The following is a 12,222-nucleotide window of genomic DNA, read 5'->3' as shown; positions in this document are numbered from 1 at the left end:
ATGCTTATAAAATATAATAAATATATGAAAATATTTGTAATATAATGCAGTGCTTATTATATGTTAAGCATATGTCTATTGTATTCAAAAACAATACGAAATTGAGAAATGGGTTTCCCCCAAAAAATTTTCAAATCTGGGTCATTACCTTTACTAAAACTTAAGTAATTTACGTCAAAACATTGTTATCCCTTAGAGACTCGCCCAGTCCTGCTATTCAGGTAAGTCAGGTATAAGAGAAGTGCTTTCTGTCATTCATCGGCACCTGGTTATGGGAAACACGGCACAATGCTCTCGCTGCTAGGCTCCGTGCTGCTGCTGGCTAATTTCGGCATCACAGGTAAGTAGCATAGATAGCTGGAGCTTTTCAAAGAATAATTATCACATGTCTAATAAATCTGAATTAAAAAATGTAATTTTTTCAGTATTTGAAATATTTTTCATGTGCATTTTTGTTTGACCTAGTCTTGCATTACAATATTTGGCTTCAATACACTTAAAAATAATCCTATTGAATAAAGAACTAATGTAAATGCAATGACTTAAATCAGGGTCCTTCTGTCTGCATAATTTTATAAATGACTTTATATTTTTCACATAAGAAATGTCAAAAACTGAGATAAGTAGAAACGGCATTGCTACCTGCCCATCCTACAGCAATGCTACTATCTAAATCTTGATTTTACACTGCCAATGCAGGTCTTATATAAATGTGTGTGAGTGCGGATTGTACAGTATGTAGGAGGAATACATAGGTAGCTAGATAGATAACAGATCGATAGATAGTGAGATAGATATGTGATAGCATAGATCAATAGATAGGAAGATAGATTGATTGATAGATAAATAGATATGTAATAGATGGCTAGATATATAGAAAAAAGAGTAAAAAGCACAAAAGACCAGAGAAAGGTCCACATGTCTGGACCAAAACGTCACCACATGAGCTAATATATAGTACTTTATGCTTGATATATGGTGTACTACCTCAACTTTTTATGATTTGGATAGATAGATAATAGATAGCTAGATACTGTATGTGATAGATACATAGATAGATAGTTATCTCTATTGATAAGTTCACAAAACCATATACAAAATAATCCGATTTTCATAAAGAAAATACAATGATTTTTCAAAAGGACTGTATGCTGTCCTTATGCATTTTTTATGGCATGCATTTCTATGCATCAGAACTTCACATTTATTACACTAAATATGATTCAAACGATTTATGGGTCCGATTATTTAGCGCACCCATAAACCTGAATAGATGAGTTTTTTCCAAAATACAGAGACTAATGCAGGAAATCCGTCCTTGTGAAAAAAAACCTGTCATCCAAACAGCCCAACCAGGCTCGGACTGGCCCGTAGGGTAACAGGGGAATGCCCCGGTGGGCCCCTGTGCAAATCTGGGCCCCCAACCCCACTATATGGGCATTATTTTGCATAATTCAATTGATTCACTCTGTACATATAAAAGCAGCATATCAACATCCATTAACCAAACTATAAAGTTTATTATATAGAGATCTAGTTAAATTTGTGAACGAGGGTAGTGTAATATTTGTATGCAGGTGAAAAGTGGGCCCCCACTGTCAATGTTTCTGGTGGGCCCTTAGCACCCCAGTACGACACTGAGCCCAACTGAATAACATGCTGCAGTTGCTGTTTGTGAGGTCATTTTTTTCACAGACAAAACTTAATTTGAACAACTGTGGCCTAATAGCGTACATTGAATGAGGTTTATTTTATACTTATTTGCTTGCTTGTCATTTGTCTGAGATTATTCTGAGTGCATTCACACTGCTTCTGCAATATGGCCAAGGAGAATACATCCTGACACATCCTCCAACAAATGCCTCCAATGTAACTATTGTATAATAGGCAAACAGCAGCATACTAACAATAACAAATAAAAACTTTGTACATTATCTTCTTTCTTAAAAAAAAAAACCTGTTGTCACACAAATGCATTAGATGATTTACTTGATAATAGGGTTGGTGAATTATTGACATTTTAAAAGCTTGAAAATAGATTTTTTTTTTTTACTTTATTTAAGTAGTCTTTTTTTTAGTAAACTAATACCATAGCATTCTAGAATATGGCTCTGTTTACAACTGTGCTCAGGCTACTGTATATAGTGGAAGCCACAACAATGTGCTGGAACCGTCACAGATCAGTGGCGCCCAACAAACTATTCAATTATGATAAGTTGTCTCTGTTTGTTGGTTAAACAAGGAACAAATGGTTCATAACGTGGCATCTGACATAGATGTGAACATAGCCTAAAGTTGTTACTCTTCATGACAAAGCTGCATCTGCCTCTAGTGCATTTCTGTGATTACTCACCCAAACTCTGTATCAAGCACGTACATTTTTTAATAATTCACATTTAATCTTACTTATGTATGTTTTTCAGTATCTAATCTCAGAGAAATTGTACATAAATAAATGAAAGCCTATTATATTTCGTCTTATGGTTAAGCTTGTTCATGAGGTACCTTTTCCTCATAGACTGTAAGCTTGCGAGCAGGGTCCTCATTCCTCTGGGTATCTGTTATGATCTATGTGGTTATTGCTATGTTGTAACGTCTATCGTCTGTACAAGTCCCCTCTGAAATGTAAAGTGCTGCGGAATATGTTGGTGCCATAGAAATAAAATTATTATTTAGAAAGGTTATTAAATATACATTTAAATATCTACTGAAATGGTGGGAAATGTATAATGTTTAAACTGTTAACTAGGGATCAGCGAACATGCTCGGTGATACTCGGTTGTCACTTGATTAGCACGGTGCTCGGTTATGCTAGTTACTTGGCGAGTAATGGGCGGTGCTCTACATAAAACTCAAATCCCCACCCTGCATCTTTGGAGCCTGTTAAGCAGCCAATAAGCATGCAGGGATTGCTTGTGAGTCATTGTAATGACATTGCCATCTTGATTGTAGCATTTGTCACGGTCACGTGTGTCTGGACGCAGCGAGTACCGCAAGGCGAACCCATGACATGCGTGACCCTGGATACACCGCCTCCAGTGGGGCGAATTTAAATAATAAAACGTGCAGCTGGATACACCGCCTCCAACTGGTGAATTTAGGTTTTACACGTTATACATACAGTAGTCTGGAAACCCCGACTCCAGTAAGGCGAATTTAAATAATAAAGGGGGAACCTGGGTAACATTAACAATGGTGGGCCCTGCAATAGGGAATAGGGAAGTGGAGACCTTCTGAACTCCCCTGAGCCAGTGTCCCTGCACTCCTAACATTCCCTAAGCCGGTTCCGCATCAGGCGACGCACAGGAACCTAAAAGCCCTAGCTCGCCCTGAACCTAAACCCTCACTAGGGAATTGGTCGGTGCGGAAACTGATCCCACCACTGCACTAAACACACATGAGGGAAAATGACAATACAGGGGAAACACCACTTAGCTTTGCTCTGTTGCGTACGCTCCAAGCAACAAAGCCCACCACCTGTGTGCATCTTCTCCTCAACCCGGATCCATCACCATAACTGGATCCTTCACCATAGTGCAGCCTTGGAGCAGAGTCCACCACCAGTTGCAGAAGTCCAGTTTCAGAGTCCCAAAGATGAGTTCAGCTCCTGCCCAAATAGTCAAGCATGCTTGAGTCCAGCTCTCAGCAACCAAGTCCCGCATGCTGAGTGCAACTCTCTCCATAGTCGCCATTCCACCAAGCCATGCAAGCACTTCCTGCTGACACCATAAACTGTGACTCCACCACGCCATGCCAGCCATTCTTGCAGACCACATAGCTGCCACTCGTCCCCTCTGGCTGGGCTGCGCAGGACTCATGTTCAGCTCCTTCCTCACCCAGGCTTGCTTCCCCAATGACGAACACAATATCACCAACCGTCATCAAACCCACCTGAACTCTTTTAAAGAGCCTCACACCTGATTTATAATTACATGCACTAAACCAAAGAAACTAAAGTGCACTACCACTCACCACCACCGGGGCAACTTAGAATGAACGACACCACGTGCAATAATTCTAATGGCCACCGGGGGCAATCACATCACTTTGGCACCTAGCCAAAGGGAAAAAAGTTCACTTATCCATTTAAACTGTCAGATCCAGGCTGGATCATGACAGCATTACAGTGACTGCCTGGCCATCATCCGTGTTTATAAAAGAACAGGAATCGCCTGTCTCGGTACACTGTCGCTATTGCACGGTTCTGTAACACTTTGAATTGGAGGGAGAAAGTGCTTGTACAGGCTTGTAAGCACAGTATAATGAATCAGAAGCCTGTATTGTTGGTCCTGGTCCTGAAGCTGAGCCATCATACTAACAGCTTTTCTAAGGATTAACCATTGCTTTGCGGATTGTATCACATACAATCTGAATTTAGCCTAGTGAAGGAGAGAGAGTCGCAGGAGCAGGGAAAGTGGCTGAATACAATCAGTATATAGGGATTTGGGCTCTGTAGTCTGTAGCCAAATATATTGTTACAGCTTTTTTTTGTGGTCACTGAAAAAATTGAAAATATTTTGATCCATCATGCATTACATGCTTTGAGGTCTTTTTTATGTTATTTAGCACATTCAAAAATAGTTGAAACATTTTCCTGGGCTACATTTATCTGCCATACACTATTCCGTGGTGAGAAGTACATTTCTATGATCTCTAAAACTGAGCAAAAGATTTTAAAAATTTTGTAGGGTTCCATTTTTCAGCCATACAGTATTACATGGTCTGTGAACATTTCTGTGATCACTAAAATTGAGAAAAAGCTTTTAAGAAATTTGTAGGGTTCCATTTCTCAGGCATGCAATGTTATGTGGTCTGTGAACATTTCTGTGATCTTTAAAACTGACAAAAAGCTTTCAAAAATCTTTCAAAAATTTTGTAGTGTTCCATTTTTCAGATATAATTTTGTAGGGTTCCATTTCTCAGCCATACAGTGTTTATGTGCAACAAATTAGAAAAAGTGGAGTAAAAAAGTCATATAAAAAGAAAAAGTTTATTTATTATAGTACAGCAGTAAAAGGTATATATAAAAGATGCATATATATATAAACTCATATGTCATTAAGTATCTGGAAAACTGAAGGACACAGGTAAAAAGAGTACCATGAAACACACTGATGACTAGAAAGTCCGACCAGAGAAACCAAGTTCTTTGAAAAAGTAGCCCATATAGTAAAATGTGTATATGGGTCGCCCTCCCCGGGCTGTGGGGTACTCGGTATCGGGCCCCATGAGCTTCAATAGGAGATGTCACGGCAGTTGTGACCCGGCCCGTGGCCCTGGGCGCCCATTGTAAAAGGGGTTGTTTCAGTGTACTTGTGGTGTTGAAAGTTTATAAGTGATTCGTGACGCCACCTGTGGTGTTCGGCAATGAAGATATAAGCCGACGCTGCAGACAGATCCTCTGGGACAGATGGTGTGGTGCAGCAATGATGGTGTAGCCCTCCACAGGCAGGGCTGTAGTCCCAGGGCAGAGTAAATGGAGTGACACATAGATGGTGCAGTGTCAGATGCAAGGGATGTAGCTGTGCTGGGCAGCATGGCGCAGGAATAAATGGAGGACACCAGGGCATGTAGTTCCAAAGCTTTACTCACAGTCTGTTGTACAAACAGGTGCCTGCCTCCATGCCGTGTCCTCTGGGTCAGGGACTCAGTCAACCTCCAGGCCAGATGGAATGCTCCTTTCCAACACTCCGCCATCATGTACCTTTCTGAACGTCTCCTCTTATAGCGCCTTTAGGTGAAGTACTCCTAGTACTGAGTTACACTGGAGTTCCTCCTGTCCGATGTTCTTATGAACTCTACTTGTACGGCAGACAGCTGTAGCCTGCTTCGGGGACCCCTTGCTACTAAGTCCCGGCTCACTATTATGTTGCTGTTGTGCCCCCAAGTCTTGTGTGGAAATAAAGTGGTCACTACTTCTATTCCTCCGGTGTCTGCTGCAGGACCATTAGTATCTATACAACCTAGGGGACCGGGCCCCGGCCTTGCGCTTAGAACTTCTAGGAAGGGTTCTCTTCTAAACCCATGTCCTCTGTTCTCTTTTACTCCTCATGTTCCGCACTGATCTTCCTCTCTATGGAGAGTCAGGCTTCCAGTCTACGTTGCTCTCTCTCTCCCTTTCCCGTGCCAACAGACCCAGGTCAATGGGATCTGCTGCAGCACTTCCATCCATCTATCCCTCTCTCCGGGGATCTTCTCTCCAACTCTCTAACCAACTGACTGACTGACTAATCCTAAACTCTTCCCACTCTTTGTAATGTCATCTAAGGGTGGTTTCACATTAGCGCTTTTTAAGCGCACGCACGGCCGGGGGTAGCTCCGCCCCCGAGCCGGCTCTCTGCCCGGCGTGCCCGCCCCTTGCTTGTAGCGCCGCCTCCTAGCGCACAGCGGCGCCTGCGATTGGCGCACCCTATCTTTAGCATAGGGTGCGCAGATCATGCGCAGGCCGTGCGCTAGTTGCGCTTTGACCTGCACTGCGCACTTTTGACGGTGCGCCGTGCGCACCAAAATCAAACTTTTCGGATTTTGGCGCGCACGGAGCACCGTCAAAAGTGCGCAGCGCAGGTCAAAGCGCAACTAGCGCACGGCCTGCGCACGATCTGCGCACCCTATGCTAAAGATAGGGTGCGCCGATCGCAGGCGCCGCTGTGCGCTAGGAGGCGGCGCTACAAGCAAGGGGCGGGCACGCCGGGCAGAGAGCCGGCTTGGGGGCGGAGCTACCCCCGGCCGTGCGTGCGCTTAAAAAGCGCTAATGTGAAACCACCCTAACTCCACCCACCTCCCTGCACGTTTCGTGTTCCAAGCAGGGAGCCACCAATGGGTGCTCTGCTATACTCCAAGCAGGGAGCCACCTGTAGTGTGGGATGCAGGTGTTGGAGCGTGGTCAGGAGTCTCCACCTTACCTGGATGGTGGGATACCACACCTCAGGAGGAGGTGCAGTACCACTGTGGTGACTGAGCCTCAGGGGCACCACATATACATATACACCTTTAAAGGCACCAAGTAAACTGGCTAATCAAAGATAGATGCCAGCCCCTTGACACGCTGCGACCATGATGGGTGAGGATCTATGTTATATTTGTGTTCTATGATCTATATTTCTCATACAGTGTATTGTAGTCTGTGAACATTTCTGTGATCTCTAAAATTAAGTTTTTTTAAATTTTGTAGGATTCCATTTCTTAGCCATAAAGTGTTACATGGTCTGTAAACATTTCTGCAATCTCTAAAACTGATAAGAAAAACTTTTAAAAGTGTTGTAGGGTTAAATAAGTAAACTCCCAGAAAAAGACTTTGATTGCGACAGGTGACCAATTTTTCACTTTTATTAAAAATAAACTTGCTTCCCAGTCACCTAGCAATTATAAAATGCGTAAGTTGTGCGATAAGGGACGGGAAGTGGAAGTGCTGATGCTGGTGCATGCAGATGCCATGGACATGAAGTAGGTGAGACTATGTCTGAAGCTGGAGCACAAGAAACAAGCCCATCCATGACACATAGATTCCTGCCCACTTTGCAAGGAAGCACGATACACCACTTCTGAAGCCAGAGCAGTATGAACAGATGGTTGGTTGGATAACAGATATTGCTAACAGCGGGCTTTGCAGCGCAGCTCAGTCATCCACACAGTCCAGTGTCACCAGCCTAATGTCTGGATCACTTAAAGGGAATCTGTCACCATATTTTTGGACTATCAGCTGCCGGCATTGACATCAGGGGCTTAGCTACAGTATTCTGTAATCGTGTAGATAAGCCCCCGATGTAACCTGAAAGATAAGAAAAACACGTTAGATTATACTCACCGGAGGGGGCGATCTGGTCGGATGGATGTCGCGGTCCGGTCCGGCGCCTCCCATCTTCATAAGATGCTGTCCTCTTCTTCCCTTCCTGTAGTGGCTCCAGCGCAGGCGCACTGCTCTGCCCTGTTGAGGGCAGAGCAGAATACTGCAGTGCGCAGGCGCCAGACCTTTCCCGACGCCTGCGCACTGCAGGACTCAACAGGGCAGAGCAGTGCGCCTGCGCTGGAGCCACTACAGAAAGGGAAGAAGAGGACGGCATCGTATGAAGATGGGAGGCGCCGGACAGCGACACCCATCGGACTGTGCTGTCCTCTCCTGTGAGTATAATCTAACGTGTTTTTCTTATCTTTCAGGTTACATCGGGTGCTTATCTACAGCATCACAGAATGCTGTAGATAAGCCCCTGATGTCAGTGGCGGCAGCTCATAGTCCAAAAAAAAGGTGACAGATTCCCTTTAATCCTCACACATGTTGTCAAAGGAGACTAGTAATCCCACACTAGGACACTCCAAGGATCTCTTTACAACATAATTTCTTGATAGTTACCTCTCAACCTGCATGCTCCAAGAGGGACAGAAGGATATACGGTTTAGTGATACACAAACCTTAGCACAGTCATGGTCACAAGTACATGATGGTAGGGAATGGCAAATTTTGGATAAGGAGGAAGATGATGACGAGACACAGACACTAACTCTTGCTGTTGTTAAGTCACAATTACCAAAGTGCAGTGGTAGAAGACGAGGTGAAGGATGATGAAGTCACCGAACCGAACTAGGAAGCTGACATGCAGAATGAGGCGAACAGTGCTGAAGGGGAGAGATTAGCAGCAACAAAACAGACAGGAAGAGGCAGTAGGGTTACTAGAGGGAGAAACTGTACCTAAGAGCACTGACACTCTTGCATTTCCCCATCAAAGAGTTAGGTGTTTCCCAGTCTGGGACTTTTTTAAAGAGAGTTCTGAGACAAACAAAATGGCCATTTGCAACCTGTGCCATGCCAAGATCAGCAGGACCGGTGGTTAGGGACCCCTGCTCTACCCCAAGAAATTAGGACTATCCACAATTTGCATAGTTTCAGGCACTCCCTCAAAACACATTTGTTCAAAGTGGAATATCACGTTCACTAATCAAAGTCATTTTGTGTGTGTGTAGCCCATTCACTATCTCTATCTATCCCCCATCCCCCTCAAGATGGCTGGACCATCATTGTAAATACATCTTTGTAAATATATGGGTCACCCTCCCAGGGCTGTAGGGTACTCGGTACCGGGCCGGTGTCAGTGGGATGTGTCACAGCAGCGGTGACCCGGACCGTGGCCCTGGGCGCCCAAGTAATGGGGGAATGTAATGGTTTAAATGAACAGTTTGTGAAGCCACCTGTGGTGTTCGGCAAGTAGGATGTTAGGCCGACGCTGCATGCAGATCCTCTGGGGCTGGTGGTGTGTTGCAGCCTAGATGGTGTAGCTCCCCACAGGTGAAGCTGAAGCCCCAGGGCAGCGTGGATGCAATGGAAGAGGAGAGGTGTAGGCGGTGTGGAGAATGGTACCCAGCTGTAGCCGTGCTGAATGTGTTAGCGCACAAATGAATGGAGGACACCGGGGCTTGTAGTTCCAAAGCTTTACTCACAGTCCATTGTACACACACAGGTGCCTGCCTCCGGGCCGTGTCCTCCGGGTCAGACACTCAATCAACCTCCGGGCAAGTTAGGATTCTCCCCTCCAACACTCCGCCAACATGTACCTTTCTGAACGACTCCTCTATAGCGCCTTAAAGTGTGAAGATCTCCTAGTACTAAGTTACACTGGAGTTCCTCCTGACTGATGTTCCCAAGAACTCTACTTGTATGGCAGACAGCTGTAGCCTGCTTTGGGGATTCCCTTCTCCTGAGTCCCGGCTCTCTATCCAATTGCTGTTGTGCCCCAAGTCTTATATGGGAGTAGTGCATTTACAGCCAACTACTCCACCGGTGTCTGCTGCAGAACCATAAGTGTCCACACAACCTCGGGGACCGGGCCTCGGCCTTGCGCTGAGAACCTATAGGCAGGGTTCCTCTTCTAACCCAGGTCCTCGTACTTGTCTTTCTTTCTTATGGAAGCTTAGGTTTCAGTTCTACGTCTTTCTCCTTCTTTTCCTTTCCCGTGCCAGCTGGCTCAGATCACTGAGGCAGCTGCAGCACTCCTTCCTCCATCCCTTCTTCCAGGGATCCTCCTGTCTGAGTGACTTCCTACCCGACTGACCTTCTGTCAGACTGACTCTGTCATCCTACACTGTCCCACTCTTTTATGTATCTTAACTCCACCCACCTCTCAGCACGTCCAGTGTTCCAAGCAGGGAACCACCAAAGGTGCTCTGCTACCCTCTGAGCAAGGAGCCACAATCTGGTTATGCAGAACTACCCTGTTGTGTGGGGTGTGAGTGTTGGAGTGTGGAAAGGAGTTCCCACCTTACCCGGATGGTGGGGCACTACACCTTAGGAGAAGGTGCAGTACCTCTGTGGCGACTGAGCCTCAGGGGCGCCACATATACACCTGTACTTAGTATCTCCCCCACCTCATTGTAGATTGTAAGCTCTCACAAGCAGGGTCGTCTAATTTTGTTTTAATTATTGTATTGTTAACGTTGTTACTTATGACTCGTGTTTTGAAACTGTTAAACTGTGAAGTGCTGCAGAATATGTTGGCGCTATATAAATAAAGATTATTATTAATGTATCTTCATAAAGTCATAAATTGCAATCGCTGCAGGTCTCAAGTTTGATTTATCTGGACTCCAGGACATGCCATTAAAACTATTTCATTTTGTTTCCCATCCCAAAAGCTGCAAATCTATTTTTATTTAGCGTCAAAATACTACACAATATGGCAGGGAGCAATAATAGCTTATGAACGCAATTTGTACAATTGGTCTGTACAATCTCCCACTTATATCCAAGACACATAGGGCCCTCTTAATGAATTTACCACATATTTCAACTGTCATGCATCACCATCAAAAAGCTTACTCCAGTCCTTTACTAACATAATGTATGCCATAATCTACCTCACTCAAGTGGTATAAATGATCATGAATAAGTCAAAGGTGCTTGATGATGTCCCATTCCATCCCAGCTTTGCCCATTATTCAAAAAGAGTGAAGTAAAAAGTCAGAAAGAAAATGAAAAAAAGAGTCAGAAAATGTTTGGCAACTAAAAAAAATTGTGACATTTCAAGGTGTTTTATTCTAGATTTCTGGCAAAAACAATAGAGTAGAGTTACTAGGCACCCTGTTTAATTCTCTATATTGCACTACATTGCACTATACAGAGACCCGATGGCTAGGGAGTAAAAAGTCACAGGGACATTGTATGTTCCCATACGGGCTTGGTGCAAGCAGCTCTAGAGTATGAATGTGACCTAATACTATATACTTTTTGTGTCCATCCAGGAACTTCTAACTACCAGTTAATTGTAAAGTGCTGCGGAATATGTTAATGCTATATAAATAAAATTATTATTATTATCATTTAAGACCAACTGGAACAACAATACTCTGCAGAAGGTTGTTACTTGCAGCTCAATATTAGAAACTCATTAATTGCAACTATTATTTTTATATATCTTTCGCTTTCTCTTTTTTTCTTGACAGGTTCCAGCCCTTCATGTTACGGTAAGTTTAATTATGTCCTGATTACTTTAGAGCACGTAATATTTAGAATGTAAAATGTTTCTACAAATATTCTTCAGGAAATCTTTAATCCAGAGCCTTGGAAAACAGATCGGCTAGCTCTACTGCCTTCATCACTGCCCACCCACCTCTCCATGATTGACAGCTCTGCTCTCCACTGGCCAAAGGCCTAATGCAGAAGAGGGCAGAGCTGTGAATTATGGAGAGGAGGAAGAAAAGCAATGAACAAGACTTATTCCCTTGCCGTGCATTGGTCAATCCCTGCATTTCAGTCTTATTAGCATGTCCGTTCAGAACAGTACTTCTCAGTACTGGAGCAATCCTTTGGGGCCATACAACTGTTCAGTCTCCTGTAGAGTATTTTAAAGACTACACAGCCATGTATGCTGTTAGGAGAGTCTAAAGTTGAAGATTTAAATCTTTGAAGTTACATTTGCATACAGCGAAAACCAGTGGAATTTCAGCTGAATGTTCCAGTGGAGTTTGAACTGAATGTTCCTTTTCCAGTGCCTCCATAGTTCTTGAGATTTTCAGAATTATCATGCTGACACTACAGTATCTATATTAGACCATACTGTACAAGGCAATCCCGAAGAAACTAAAATACCTACAAAAAATTCCAGGAGTACAACAGCCAAACCACTCGAGTGGTGTTATAAATGTAAGCCCACTGCTTCCTGGTCAAATACTCACCCTCCAGTGTCTTCAATGTTTTTCAGCGCTGCCCAGGTCTCGCGGTGTCATCTTGTGACAGTA

At 43.9% G+C, this 12,222-nt stretch overlaps 1 protein-coding gene across 1 annotated transcript in view; it reads left to right on the top strand.

Moving 5' to 3' along the window:
* The first annotated feature begins 288 nt into the window (after positions 1 to 288).
* LOC141047480 (uromodulin-like) overlaps positions 289 to 12,222 on the top strand; it is a 46,087-nt gene continuing 34,153 nt past the window's right edge. Inside the window, exons 1-2 of the mRNA XM_073542590.1 lie at positions 289 to 340; positions 11,428 to 11,448. Coding sequence (XP_073398691.1) covers positions 289 to 340; positions 11,428 to 11,448 — 73 coding nt within the window. The remainder of the gene's footprint in view (positions 341 to 11,427; positions 11,449 to 12,222) is intronic.

This window comes from Dendrobates tinctorius, unplaced genomic scaffold (assembly GCF_039654945.1).
Source record: "Dendrobates tinctorius isolate UK_male_01 unplaced genomic scaffold, ASM3965494v1 ptg000127l, whole genome shotgun sequence".
Lineage (NCBI taxonomy): Eukaryota > Metazoa > Chordata > Amphibia > Anura > Dendrobatidae > Dendrobates > Dendrobates tinctorius.
Note: the sequence above shows the minus strand (reverse complement) of the source record. Positions and strands in the feature narration are given on the sequence as shown.